Consider the following 16,085-nt stretch of genomic DNA (forward strand, 5'->3'; position numbering starts at 1 on the left):
TAGGCTTAGTATGTACTGTATGCAAAACTCACGTGTAGTTGTATATATCTGATAATGTTAATGTAAAATATATATCTATACCTATATAGGAATAGATATACAGGTATAGATATATATGGATAGAAATATAGAAATGTGTATTTAAAGGGACAGTCTACACTAAAATTGTTATTGTTTAAAAAGAGAGATAATACCTTTTGCTAACCATTCCCCAGCTTTGCACAACCAACATTGATATATTAATACTTTATAACATTTAAACCTCTACATTTCTGCCTGTTTCTAAACCACTATAGACAGCCTCTTATCACATGCTTTTGTATTTGCTTTTCACAACAGGAGACTGCTAGCTCATGTGGGCCATATAGTATTATAGTTAACATTGTGTTCACACACAAGGAGTTATTTAAGATTTAGCACAACACAGCACTAAATGCAACTCAATTGATAATAAATTAAAAGTCACGTGATCAGGAGGCGGTCAGAAGATGCTTAAGTACAAGGTAATCACAGAAGTAAAAAACCTATGGTGGGTGTGCAAAACTGGGGAATGGATAATAAAGGGATTATCTATCTTTTAAAACAATAACAATTATATTGTAGGCTCTCCCTTTAAAATAAAAATAACACATTCTTGTATGTGAAGAATATTAGAAACCTGTCTGGTTAACAAGCGATCAATAAGTGTATTTTTCTTCCGTGCTCTCCATTGAAGTCATGGAGCGAATGCATTAGCACAGTCGCAAAATCTAAAGTCCTGAAATTAGCGAAAGTGCAAATCTTTTACTTTCAACTTGTAATACGCTCGCTATCCCGTGCACCCAAAAAGATTACTTCTATCGAAGTTTATGCTCGAGTGGGAGAGCTAAATAGCGCTCCACTTGTAATCTAACCCTTAAAGTTTTCTAACAGATCACCTCTCTCCACTTTCTCCCCTAAGCTATATTTATTAAAGGGACATTTTACTCAATGTTTTTCATGTCTATGAAATGGGAGCAGTTAAACTGACAGTAAACACAAATTAACATTCTTTTTACTGCAATTATTTATCAATAACCAAATCTCACCAACCATTTGCCTTATTTGGAGGAGTCAATCTGGGCTTTAGACCACAGGCAACAAGGCAAACAACTGCTGCTATGTAGCAGGATTAGCTTGAGAAGTAAGCAAGGTGCATTTCAAGTTCTGAGTATTAGAAATTGCTCAATTTTCAGAGCTAAATTACACAAAAGGGGGCAAAATAAATAATGAAAACATATTGCAAAGTTGTTTCATTGCAAATAACTAAAATTTATTTATAAAAATCTCAAGGTGTTTAATGTCCCTTTAAACATTTTAAAAATGTAGATATACATATATTAACAGGAAGTGCAACTAATACCCAAGTATCTATTGCTCACTAGTTCACAGGGACAGAAAAGCTGGTTTATACAGAAATACCAATTATTATATGTATTTATTTTTAAAAAAAGGGGAACAGCTTCTTGAGCTATAATTACTAATGATGCCTGTTTTATAGAGTGACATAATTACATCACATCTATCTGTTCCTATACATAGTGTTCTTGGTTTTTTTCAGTAAAGTTGACCTTTTGGCTTCTAATGCTTCCTAAAATATTTTTTTAACTTATGAGGACATGTTCCTATCAGGGAGTATGTGACCTGCAAATGTATCTGCAGCAGGTTACCCCCATGTTTAAGTTTCTGTAGAAGTGATAGTTTTTAGCATAAACATTCTTAAAAAAAAAAATAATAATAATAATTCTGCAAAAACAACTTCAAATTCCTCTTGAATATCCCTTTAATAACTGTGGCTCAGATTCCAGTCCACCCCGAATGTCCTTTCAATATCCTTTACCATTACAATCTATTTGTCAACCCTGCAATAAGTCAGTTTTAATTTAATTAATAAATAGCAAAAAATAAAGGAATACATAAATAAAGTCATGGCTCAAATCACACTTTCAACTTTTTTATTGCAATAAAAGTGTTAGGAAGTTCCTGTCAATTATTGTTTTAAAAACATTAGGCAGTGGTAATCAGTGTTCAATTCATTACCTGTCATACTGCTTGATTCCTATGGGGAAACAAAAGTTATGTTTACACCTAACACCCTAACATAAACCCCAAGTCTAAACACCGCCCCTGACATCGCCGCCACCTACATTACACTTATTAACCCCTAATCTGCCGCCCCCAATGTCGCCGCCACCTACCTTACACTTATTAACCCCTAATCTGCCGCCCCTAACATCGCCGCCACCCACCTACACTTATTAACCCCTAATCTGCCGCCCCCAATGTCGCCGCCACCTACCTACACTTATTAACCCCTAATCTGCCGCCCCAATGTCGCCGCCATCTACATTACACTTAGTAACCCCTAATCTGCCGCCCCCAATGTCACCGCCACCTATATTAGACTTATTAACCCCTAATCTGCCGCCCCAATGTCGCCGCCACTATACTAAAGTTATTAACCAATAACCCTTACACCTACTAACTTTAATGTAATTAAAATACATCTAAATAAAACCTACTATTAATACCTAAATAATTCCTATTTAAAACTAAATACTTACCTATAAAATAAACCCTAAGCTAGCTACAATATAACTAATAGTTACATTGTAGCTATCTAATGGCTAGATTACGGGTTTAGCGGTATGAGTGAAAAAACACAATTTATGCTTACCTGATAAATTTATTTCTCTTGTGGTGTATCCAGTCCACGGATCATCCATTACTTGTGAGATATTCTCATCCCAACAGGAAGTTGCAAGAGGACACCCACAGCAGAGCTGTAATATAGCTCCTCCCCTAACTGTCATAGCCAGTCATTCGACCGAAAACAAGCCGAGAAAGGAGGAACCATAGGGTGTAGTGGTTACTGTAGTTTAAATTTAAAAATTACCTGCCTTAAAATGACAGGGCGGGCCGTGGACTGGATACACCACAAGAGAAATAAATGTATCAGGTAAGCATAAATTGTGTTTTCTCTTGTAAGGTGTATCCAGTCCACGGATCCATTACTTGTGGGATACCAATACCAAAGCTAAAGTACACGGATGAAGGGAGGGACAAGGCAGGAACTTAAATGGAAGGAACCACTGCCTGTAAAACCTTTCTCCCAAATATAGCCTCCGAAGAAGCAAAAGTATCAAATTTGTAACATTTTGAAAAAGTATGAAGCGAAGACCAAGTCGCCGCCTTGCAAATCTGTTCAACAGAAGCCTCATTTTTAAAGGCCCAAGTGGAAGCCACAGCTCTAGTGGAATGAGCTGTAATCCTTTCAGGAGGCTGCTGTCCAGCAGTCTCATAGGCTAAGCGGATTAAGCTTCTTAGCCAAAAAGAAAAAGAGGTTGCCAAAGCCTTTTGACCTCTCCTCTGTCCAGAGTAGACAACAAACAAAGCAGATGTTTGACGAAAAATTTTAGTAGCTTGTAAGTAAAACTTTAAAGCACAGACCACGTCCAGATTGTGTAACACAAGGATGGAACCACAATCTCTTGATTGATATTCTTGTTAGATACCACCTTAGGTAAGAACCCAGGTTTGGTACGCAGGACTACCTTATCCGTATGAAAAATCAGATAAGGAGAATCACATTGTAAGGCAGATAGCTCAGAGACTCTACGAGCCGAGGAAATAGCTACCAAAAAAAAAAAAAAAAAGAACTTTCCAAGATAAAAGTTTGATATCTATGGAATGGAGAGGTTCAAATGGAACTCCTTGAAGAACCTTAAGAACCAAGTTTAAGCTCCATGGTGGAGCAACAGGTTTAAACACAGGCTTGATTCAAACTAAAGCCTGACAAAATGCCTGAACATCTGAAACATCTGCCAGACGCTAGTGCAAAAGAATAGACAGAGCAAAAATCTGTCCCTTTAAGAAACTAGCTGACAATCCTTTTTCCAAACCTTCTTGGAGAAAAGATAAAATCCTAGGAATCCTGACCTTACTCCATGAGTAACCCTTGGATTCACACCAATAAAGATATCTACGCCATACCTTATGGTAAATTTTCCTGGTGACAGGCTTTCGTGCCTGTATTAAGGTATCAATAACTGACTCGGAGAAGCCACGCTTTGATAAAATCAAGCATTCAATCTCCAGGCAGTCAGCCTCAGAGAAATTAGATTTGGATGGTTGAAAGGACCCTGAAGTAGAAGGTCCTGTCTCAGAGGCAGAGACCATGGTGGAAAGGATGACATGTCCACTAGATCTGCATACCAGGTCCTGCGTGGCCACGCAGGGGCTATCAGAATCACTGATGCTCTCTCCTGCTTGATCTTGGCAATCAGTCGAGGGAGCAGAGGAAACGGTGGAAACACATAAGCCAGGTTGAAAGACCAGGGCGCTGCTAGAGTATCTATCAGTGTCGCCTTGGGATCCCTGGACCTGGATCCGTAACACGGAAGCTTGGCGTTCTGGCGAGACGCCATGAGATCCAGTTCTGGTTTGCCCCAACGGAGAATCAGTTGTGCAAATACCTCCGGATGGAGTTCCCACTCTCCCGGATGAAAAGTCTGACGACTTAGAAAATCCGCCTCCCAGTGCTCTACACCTGGGATATGGGTAGCTGATAGGTGGCAAGAGTGAATCTCTGCCCAGTGAATTATTTTTGAAACTTCTAACATCTCTAGGGAACTTCTTGTTCCCCCTCGATGGTTGATGTAAGCTACAGTCGTGATGTTGACCGACTGAAATCTGATGTACCTCAGAGTTGCTAACTGAGCCTTGAATATCGCTCTTAGTTCCAGAATATTTATTGGAAGGAGAGACTCCTCCTGAGTCCACGATCCCTGAGCCTTCAGGGAGTTCCAGACTGCACCCCAACCTAGAAGGCTGGCATTTGTTGTTACAATAGTCCAATCTGGCCTGCGAAGGTCATACCTTTGGACAGATGGACCCGAGATAGCCACCAGGGAAGAGGATCCCTGGTCTCTTGGTCCAGATTCAGTTGAGGGGCCAAATCTGTGTAAACCCCGCTCCACTGACTGAGCCTGCATAGTTGCAGCGGTCTGAGATGTAAGCGTGCAAACGGCACTATGTCCATTGCCGCTACCATTAAGCCGATTACTTCCATACACTGAGCCACCAAAGGGAGCGGAATGGAATGAAGAACCCGACAGGAATTTAGAAGCTTTGATAAACTGGACTCCGTCAAGGTAAATTTTCATTTCTACAGAATCTATCAGAGTCCCTAGAAAGGAAACTCTTGTGAGTGGGGATAGAGAACACTTTTCCTCGTTCACTTTCCACCCATGCGACCTCAGAAATGCCAGTACTACGTCCGTATGAGACTTGGCAATTTGGAAGTTTGACGCCTATCAGGATGTCGTCTAAATAAGGGGCTACTGCTATGCCCTGCGGCCTTAGGACCGCCAAAAGCGACCCTAGAACCTTTGTAAAGATTCTTGGGGCTGTAGCTAATCCAAAGGGAAGAGCTACAACTGGTAATGCCTGTCTTGAAAGGCAAACCTGAGAAACCGATGATGATCTTTGTGTATCGGAATGTGAAGATAAGCATCCTTTAGATCCACTGTAGTCATATATTGATCCTCCTGGATCAGTGGTAGGTTGGTACAAATAGTTTCCATCTTGAACGACGGAACTTTGAGGAATTTGTTTAAGATCTTTAGATCCAAAATCAATCTGAAGGTTCCCTCTTTTTTGGGAACCACAAACAGATTTGAGTAAAAACCCTGTTCCTGTTCCTCCTTTGGAACTGGATGGATCACTCCCATAACTAGGAGGTCTCGTACACAGTGTAAGAATGCCTCACTCTTTATCTGGTTTGCAGATAATTGTGAAAGGTGAAATCTCCCTTTTGGGGGGGGGAAGCTTTGAAGTCCAGAAGATATCCCTGGGATATAATTTCCAACGCCCAGGGATCCTGAACATCTCTTGCCCACGCCTGGGCGAAGAGTGAAAGTCTGCCCCCTACTAGATCCGTTACCGGATAGGGGGTCATTCCTTCATGCTGTCTTAGAGGCAGCAGCAGGCTTTTTGACCTGCTTACCTTTTTTCCAGGTCTGGTTTGGTCTCCAGACCGTCTTGGATTGAGCAAAAGTAGAGGAAGTTGATGCCGCACCTGCCTTGAAGTTTCGAAAGGCACGAAAATTAGACTGTTTTGCCCTAGATTTGGACCTGTCCTGAGGAAGGGCACAAACTTTTCCTCCCGTGATATCAGCAATAATCTCCTTCAAAACCAATAGGGTCTGCCCCTTGAAGGGAATGTTAAGTAGCTTAGATTTTAAAGTCACGTCAGCTGACCATGATTTAAGCCATAGCGCTCTGCGCGCCTGTATAGCAAAACCAGAATTCTTAGCCGTTAGTTTATTCAAATGAACAATGGCATCAGAAATAAAATAATTGGCTAGCTTAAGTGCTCTAAGTTTGCCAAGTATGTCATCCAAAGAGTCTCTACCTGTAAAGCCTCTTCCAGAGACTCAAACCAGTACGCCGCAGCAGCAGTGACAGGGGCAATGCATGCAATGGGCTGTAGGATAAAACCTTGTTGAATAAATATTTTCTTAAGGTAACCTTCTAATTTTTTATCCATTGGCTCTAAAAAAGCACAACTGTCCTCAACAGGGATAGTAGTACGCTTTGCTAGAGTAGAAACTGCTCCCTCCACCTTAGGGACTGTCTGCCATAAGTCCCGTGTGGTGGCGTCTATTGGAAAACATTTTTCTAAAAATAGGAGGGGAAGAGAACGGCACACCTGGTCTATCCCATTCCTTATTAATAATTTCTGTAAACCTTTTAGGTATTGGAAAAACATCAGTACACACCGGCACTGCAAAGCATTTATCCAGTCTACAAAATTTCTCTGGCACTGCAATGGTATCACAGTCATTCAGAGCAGCTAAAACCTCCCTAAGTAACACGCGGAGGTGTTCAAGCTTAAATTTAAATGTAGAAATATTAGAATCAGGTATCTTTGCTGAGTCATTAACATCACCCACTGACTGAAGCTCTCCTTCCTCAGCTTCTGCATACTGTGAGGCAGTATCAGACATGGTTCTTAAAGCGTCAGTATGCTCTGCATTTTGTCTCACCCCAGAGCTATCTCGCTAACCTCTAAGTTCAGGTAGTCTGGCTAATACTGCTGACAGTGTATTATCCATGACTACCGCCATGTCTTGTAAAGTAAACGCTCTGGGCGCCCTAGATGTACTTGGCGCCATTTGAGCATGAGTCCCTTGGGCGGGAGTCAAAGGGTCTGACACGTGGGGAGAGTTAGTCGGCATAACTTTCCCATCGTCAGATTCCTCTGGTGATAATTTTTTTAAAAACAGAATATGATCTTTATTGCATAAAATGAAATCAGTACATTTGGTACACATTCTAAGAGGGGGTTCCACCATGGCTTTTAAACATAATGAACAAGGAGTTTCTTCTATGTCAGACATGTTTATACAGACTAGCAATGAGACTAGCAAGCTTGGAAAACACTTTAAATCAAGTTAACAAGCAAATATAAAAAACGGTACTGTGCCTTTAAGAGAAACAAATTTTGTCAGAATTTGAAAAACAGTGAAAAAATGCAGTAAATCAAACGAAATTTTTACAGTGTATGTAATAGGCTAGCAGAGCATTGCATCCACTTGCAAATGGATGTGGGAGGGCTTCAGTTTAGGGGTTAATGGGTAGTTTATGGGTGTTAGTGTACTTTTTATCACTTTAGTTATGAGTTTTATGTTACGGCTTTGTAGCGTAAAACCCATAACTATTAACTTTCAGTTTACGGTATGGCTCTTGTAGTTATGGACTGTACCGCTCACTTTTTGGCCTCCCAGGCAAACTCGTAATAACGGCGCTATGGAAGTCCCATTGAAAAAGGACTTTTTGAAAGCTGCGGTAGTTACGTTGCATCACATCCAAAAAAGAGTGTGGTACAGAAATACCTGCAAGACTCGTAATACCAGCGGTAATGAAAAAGGAGCGTTATGAGGCTTTTTCAGCCATAATGCAAAACTCGTAATCTAGCCGATAGTTGTTTTTTTTTTAATATTTTATTCTCTACAAAACAAAATTACAAAATTATTACAAAATAACAAAATATCAAGTAACACAAAATTCTTGGCACATAATCACATTACTCCTACATGGATATAATTAGAATACCAGCATAATTAAAGGGGCAGTTAAGTCAAAATAAAACTTTCATGATTCGGATACAGCACGCAGTTTAAAACCACTTTCTAATTTACTTTTATCAGCAAATATGCTTCGTTATTTTTTGATTGAAGAGTAAAACTAGGTAGGCTCATAAGAGCTCAGGAGTGTGCACGTGTCTTTAGTACTCTATGGCAGCAGTGTTTTGCAACATTATTTGTAGCTTTGTTATACAATGTTGCAAAACACTGCTGCCATAGAGTACTAGAGAGATGTGCACACTCCTGAGCTCTTATGAGCCTACCTAGTTTTACTCTTCAATTAAAGATACCAAGAGAATGAAGCAAGTTTGATAACAGAAGTGAATTGGAAATTTGTTAAAAAATTGCATGCTCTATCTGAATCATGAAAGTTTAATTTTTACTTTACTGTCCCTTTAAATTTGTTTTATATTCTTAACAAAAATACTATTAGACAATATAAGGCTAGATTATGAGTGGAGCACTAATTAGCACTCCTGCTCGAGCGTAAACTTCGCTACATGAAGGCTTTTATGTGCATCGGGTAGCGCGCCTATTATAAGTTAAAGTGACATTCCTGTCAAAATTTAAATGCACATAGATGAATTACATCTTTGAATAGAAACATATTTACAATATACATGTATTGGCAAAAATGTGTCTAGTAAAAGTTATCACTGTTTTAGTGTTAACATTTTTCTCTGCACGTGCATGTGAAGCATAGCTAGATATTGTCACTACACCTACAGTTTAAATAATGCAGCTGATCAGATCATCACTGGGGCTTGTACAATTTCAGCAATTAACAAATTAAGTCATTACCAGATAGAACAAACACCTTAGGCTCTCTGAGCAAGTGCTGTGTTTAAAATGCTGGTGCACAGTGCATACTTAAATACACCTTTGAAACAGCTATAGCTTTTATTAGAAGCATTTTTGCTAATGCATGTATATTACAAAACTGATTCTGTTCAATACCGAAATGCACCCATGTGGTTTTCAATTTTGGCTGGAATATCCCTTTAAGAGTAAAAAGTTTGTGCGCGAGCGAGACCCGTTAACATCGCAACCACGTTAACTTCTTCTTCCCATAGAAGGTAATGGAGAGCGCCAACTGAAAAAAACCTATACTCTCCTGCTAACCCGACAGGAGTTATGAAAATGTCCAATTCCAATGTTCTTCATATACATAACAATGTACTTTTTATTGTAAATACATATTTCTATATATATCTATATATACCTATACCTGTATATCTATTCCTATAGATATATAGGTATAGATATGCATTTTACATTATCATTATTAGATACATATAGAAATATATATTTAATAATAAAATAACTTTTTTTTCTATGTGAAGAACATAGGAATGTAAAATATGCGTAACGCGCATCTGGGACTAACGGAGTCGAGTTACCGAACATGAATAATTGCTAACTTCAATGTGCATTCTTGAAATATTAAATATAAAATATTTAAAAATATTAATAAAAAATATTAAAATTATTATACACATTGTAAAATATTCTAAATAATCCATAGAATATATCTATACATTTAAATCAATATTTTTAATAATTATTGATATTTTTTAATATTTCAAGAATGCGCGTTGAAGTTAGCAATTCTTCATGTGCGCTAACCCAACCGCGTTAGTCCTAAAATCACGAACCCCTATACCCATTATGCATATTTTACATTTCTATGTTCTTCACACAGATTTTTTTTTACTTTTTATTATATATATATATATATATATATATACACACATATATATTTCATACTGTTAATGTAAAATACATATCTATACCTTATATCTATAGGAATAGATATACAGGTATAGGTATATATAGATCCATATAGAAATAATATATTTTGAAATGCTTTCTAATAGAACAAAGAAACAATTTTTCTACATCCATATTTTGTGAGGAGGGACACTGTGTGTGCTGCACCCTGGTTTCAGATACTTTTTTTTACTAGTAATCTTAGTTCAATCAACAGGGAATGGAAGGTTTCTAATGTGCATTAAAGGGATGTTAAACAGTCTGTTTGACTGTTGTTATAAAAAAGCACTAAGTTGTGTCTTATACTTAATTTGTGCAATGTCCATTCTTTCCTGTCACAGCCTTACAAGGGGGAGGATACGTCTGCAGGTAGGTTTATATAGCCTGATGCCATGAAACTTCTAGAATAACATGAAATAGTTTACTATAAACTGAATAGACTATATAACAGGGGGTCAGATTTGCTCATACCCAGATCAGTCAGAATGTAAACTACATTTCAAACATGTCAGCTCCCTTATCACACCGAGGGCAGAGGCTACAAAGAGAATGTCTAATACTCATTATGCAAGAAAACAAGTAAGCTATTTGCTATTGTGTACACAGTCTGTTTCTTTGTATGTTTACTTTGCTTTAACATATTTGTTTTTACCAAAGTATCACTGTTTAATATCCCTTTAAGATTCAGTAGACAGAAAGTAAGTTTTAGCTCAATCAACCCTAAGAAAACAAACAGCCTATTTTAAACCCACAGTAATAGAAAATACAGAAAAATGTATCCACCATGCATTTTAGTTAATATCCGTGTAGCTTACAGCAAAACCACCCGGTAGTGGCAGCTTAGAACAAAGTTCACAAGTGCCACAGTCAGCCAGTTTAATGATTTGCAGGGATTCATTAATGATGTCACTATACTGATTCACTCACTTCTTTTTCCTTTTAGTAGTCCGGCCCGGAGGGCTTGTGACCCCTTTAGAATCCGCCTGCGTGCTCTGCAATAAGGACCCAGACACCCCCTTCTGTGCATGTTCTCTCCGCTTCATTCTTTCTGCTTCGTCCTGATTTCACACTGTGTCAGTGGATAAGAAGTCAGACTATCTTGGTCAAAGGGGAAGAGCAATTATTACTTCCTATCTTCTCTTATCAGGGCATAGTTTAAACTTGCCTATTGCTATATCAGGGTCCTAAAGCTCATCCCATATAGTACAGATGTTTATAGGTCAAGGGTTAAACTGTTAAGAAAACATTTTATATAAAAATGTGCATTTTTTGTAATTAACATTTATTGTTGTGCTACTTTTTTGAAACTGCAAATTTTAAGACTTTCATTTCTGTTAAAGGGACACTGAACCCAAAAATTTTCTTTCGTGATTCAGATAGAGCATGCAATTTTAAGCAACTTTCTAATTTACTCCTATTATCAATGTTTCTTCTTTCTCTTGCTATCTTTATATGAAAAAATAAGGCATCTAAGCTTTTTTCTTGGTTCAGAACTCTGGACAGCAGTTTTTGATTGGTGGATGAATTATCCACCAATCAGCAAGGACAACCTAGGTTGTTCACCAAAAATGGGCCGGCATCTAAACTTAAATTCTTGCATTTCAAATAAAGATACCAAGAGAATAAAGAACATTTGATAATAGGAATACATTAGAAAGTTGCTTAAAATGTCATGCTCTATCTGAATCACAAAAGAAAAAAATTGGGTACAGTGTCCCTTTAAACAGTTACTGTTAGACTTTATTTGGTTTTAATACAGACAGTTTAACTGGGTTGAAATTAAACGTTCATGATTCAGACAGAACATGCAATTATAGGAGATTTACTTCTATTATCAAATGTACTTTGTTCTTCTTAAATCCTTTATTTCTAAAGCATATCAAGGTAAGATTCTGTCAGCTAGCTGGTCATTGGTAGCTGCGGATATGTATACTGGTAGATATGCATCACCAGATTTGCTTTGCTAGTAGTGCAAAGAATGATACAAACAGAACAAAGCATACTTTATAGAAGTAAATTGGAAAGTCTATTAAGATAATATGGTCTGTCTGAATAATAAAAGTAAAAGTATTACTTTCATGTCCCTTTAAATAATCAGACTAAAAAAAACAACAAGCTGTGCACCCAAAAAACGAATTTAAACAATAAACTGAATTTCACAAAAAGTTTGAATTATTATTGTCCAAAATTTTTTTTCAATGATTCGTTTATCATTGAATTTTTTTATTTATTTATTTCTAATATTATGGTGTCATTTGGAATCTGCTAATGAAAAACTGCTTATTTCCTTTAAAGGGACAGTATACACTCATTTTCATATAACTGCATGTAATAGACACTACTATAAAGAATAAGATGCACAGATATTGATATAAAAATCCAGTATAAAACTTTTTAAAAATGTACTTAGAAGCTCTCAGTTTAGCTTTGTTTTAAAAGGTATTTGGAAAGCCCACTGCAAGTGGGAAATATCAGACACCCCCCACCCCCTTCTTTTGCATATGAAAAGACCATTTACACAAACAGGAGCAAGCTGGAGTAGGTAGCTGACGGTATTCAAATAAAACTTTGGGGCTTGGTTAGGAGTCTGAAAATCAGAGCAATGTTATTTAAAAATAAGCAAAACTGTACATTTTTGGGGAAAAAACTGTATGGGCTATATAAATAGATCATCTACAAAACATTTATGTAAAGAAAAAATGAGTGTATAATGTTCCTTTAAGGAAGATCTTCAGGGGAGCAGAGAAGCAGCTATAATTATTATATTTGTTTATCACCACAACATTCCATAGTGCTGGGTACAAAACTAGGGCTTCCAATGACAAAACTTTGTGGTAAGATACAAATGCATAACCGACTAAACAAAACAAGTGCCCTGCTCTGAAGAGCTTACAGTCTACAGGTCGACGATGCAGAAACATAAGGTTTGGGGTAAATTGTCACATAGCTTGTATTTGTATCAAGGTAAGATTTATGTTTAGGATGAAAAATAGTTAGAGGGGAGATGGTAAGACTCTGGTTAGGTGGGTTTTCAAAGAGCACAGGGGCAGCACGTGAGACGTCTTGGCAGAAAGAGAGGGAATGTGTCGCTACGAGTCTATGCCGGGGATCCCCTTCAACCTTAGTCCCTCTGTGGCTTTACCACCTATACAGATTAGGAGACTGGTTTGACGATAAAGGTAGTACTAAAGACCGGGGCCGCTGGAAATCCTTCTGGCAGCGGTCCGTCTGTGCAATTGAGCTTTCTTACTCCTATGGTTCCGTTATGAGGTGAACAATCTGTAGCCTTTGGTGAGGGTACGAAGCGTGGCTTACACCTTCATGTATACAACCGGGTTTACTGTTACTAACTCTGCAAGACTTTACCTGCACTATTAAGCTCACTAAGCTTTAACATCTAACTACAAGCTTATCTGCTGCTTGGGACAGTCTTTCTCATTAGCATGCATTGATTAGTGTGGTGCACCGGTTGTGTTACTATGCCGTAATTATGTTAGGGGTACCCTGCATTTTCTCCTTTTGATATGTGTGATACTTATTATTAAATATGCACCTTTTGTATGTATCTTTCTAGCTTTTGATTACTTTTTACCGTTAGAATAAGTGTGCTATTATCCTAGACTTTAGAACCCACTTACTTGGTGCGGTTTGCTTTCTTTTTTTATTTTTGTATATGTATGAATATAAATAATAGGAATGGAGAGACATAGGTCAGAAGTTGATCGAAAAAAGCAAGGAACCCAAGACAGAACCTTGTGGTACTCCTACTAAAAGAGGTCAATTTCAGTGCATAAACCTCTGTACTCACAAAGCCTGAAGCACTCAGCTGTGCTGAGTCACACAGTATGGGAACTTTCAGTGTCTCAGCTCACTAACTCCAGGTAGGGGTAATCACCCACAGCAGCTGCTGGTTCAGGATACACAGGCTCCAGGGGGGATAAATCATCCACAGTGGCTACCAGTTCAGGATACGCAGGCTCCAGGTGGGGATAATTACCCAAAGTGGCTACCGGTTCAAGGTACACAAGATACACAGGAATCAGTCATGCCTACGATTAAAAACTTTTCTTTCCTATGACATGGAGAGTCCATGACGTCATTCCAATTACTAGTGGGATATTTAACTCCTGGCCAGCAGGAGGAAGCAAAGAGCTCCCCAGCAAAGCTGTTAAATGTAACTTCCCTTACCCATAATCCCCAGGTCCATGACAGGGAGTAAAGTACCTGCCACACCTAAGGAGCAGCATCAAGCAGCAAGCCTTTGCCTTCTTGGTATGGAAGGACAGCAGCACTTAACAGGTTAATCCTCATGTGGATCTATGCTAGGACTTAGAGAGAGATTCTTCCTAGTTAAGGATTCATTTTGGAGCTGTGGACAGGACAGATCTTTGACACTGTATGTGTTTGACATAAAATATAGATTTTTATACTGATCTCTAAGATTATGGCTGAGCGTTTACATATTCAGGGATTTCCCGCTTCTGTGACTATTTTAACACAATGGAGGACTGGCTCTAAAAGGAAACAGTATTATGTGCACACAGTAATATGTTCCATTTTATTTCCCTGCATGGTCTGTTTGCATACACTTATGGCTTATATTGTGGTAGGAGCCATTATGTATTGGTTTTATTTTCCCTCGTTTTAATAACTGCTGAGGGACTGGGCCATTTATGGTGCAGTTAGAGTCTTCTGACTTAGAAAACTTTTCCAGCGCCCTGCCTTTTTATTAGTTATATCCCGTAGGCTTGTGTTATTGGAACCTGTCGTTTTGTTTCCTGCACCTAGCTGTTTGCGATAGTTGCCGTTTTCGCATTCTAGGCTGTACCGTGTCGGACTTGCTTGAGAGTCCTATTTTTGAGGTAGGCAGTTGTTCCGCTATTGTGGGCGGGTACATTTTAGCCATTAGGCTAGAGGGATCTCTTTCATAGAGATTGTGAGGGAGGATCTGCAGGCTGCCGATATTGAATACTGTGTACACACAGTATAATGGCTGTAATCTACATTATTTTATGTTAACTGTGTATTAAGTGTTATAAGTTCACTTTCTGTACCCAGACCAGAGTTCAAGTCATGTGGGCATGACAAATGCATGGTATAGCAGCTCAGCTGATATTTGTGGAGTACGTTTTATTAACAAGTGTATGAATAACATGTACTCTCAGTGTAAGGGTATTATGTACACTCAGTGTTATAAGTGTCATGTAACTCAGTGTAAGGAGTATTATTTACACATATAAATATTATGTACACACAGTGTATTAGGTTATTTACACACAGCGTAATATGTATTTTGTACTCAGTATGTATCACAGTGTAATGAGTTATGTACACACATCCACACAGTGTATTGTGTATTATGTACACACAGTGGAATGAGTATTATGTATACACAGTGTGCTGCATATAATGTACACACAGTGTAATGAGTATTATGTATACACAGTGTGCTGCATATAATGTACACACAGTGTAATGAGTATTATGTATAAACAGTGTGCTGCATATAATGTACACACAGTGTAATGAGTATTGGGTATACACAGTGTATTTAGTATTATGTACTCACTGTGTGAGTTTTATGTTCAGTCAGTGTAATGAGTGTTATGTATACACAGTATAATGAATTGTATGTACTCAGTGTAATGATTATTATGTACATTCAGTGTAATGGGTACTATGTACCCACTGTATAATGAATACTGTGTACGCACAGTATAATGAGTACTACGTTCACTCAGTGTAATGAGTATTATGTACTCCCGGTATAATGAGTATTTGTAATCTCAGTATAATCAATAATAATTACACTCAGTGTAATGAATATTATGTTCACTCAGTACAATGTGTATTAGGTACTCACTGAATAATGAGTAATTTTGTTTTCACACAGTGTAATAAGTATTATGTACACATGTCGGCTCTTTTATTTTTCAGACGAGTTCAGGTGACTAGACTGGGAGCTAAAATGTCTAGCTTTACTGTGGTAGCCCGCAAGGCTACCACAGGAACATCTGTCTTGAAGCATCTTGCCTTCTGAGAGCTTCCTGGGAAATTGTGACTACGGACACCAGCCTGTCAGGCTGGGGGAGCTGTTTGGGGGCCTCTAAAGGCTCAGAGCCCTCTTTTCCTATAAACACCTTGGAG

The 16,085-nt window shown here is 38.2% G+C and overlaps 1 protein-coding gene across 1 annotated transcript in view; it reads right to left on the reverse strand.

Annotated features, from left to right (window-relative positions):
• The window catches only part of ABHD12B (abhydrolase domain containing 12B), a 142,448-nt gene that overhangs the window by 48,501 nt on the left and 77,862 nt on the right, over positions 1–16,085 (reverse strand). Inside the window, exon 2 of the mRNA XM_053697639.1 lies at positions 10,866–11,007. Within this exon, the coding sequence (XP_053553614.1) occupies positions 10,866–10,981 (116 nt within the window). The 5' untranslated portion in view covers positions 10,982–11,007. The remainder of the gene's footprint in view (positions 1–10,865; positions 11,008–16,085) is intronic.

The sequence above is a fragment of the Bombina bombina genome, chromosome 1 (assembly GCF_027579735.1).
Source record: "Bombina bombina isolate aBomBom1 chromosome 1, aBomBom1.pri, whole genome shotgun sequence".
Taxonomy (NCBI): domain Eukaryota; kingdom Metazoa; phylum Chordata; class Amphibia; order Anura; family Bombinatoridae; genus Bombina; species Bombina bombina.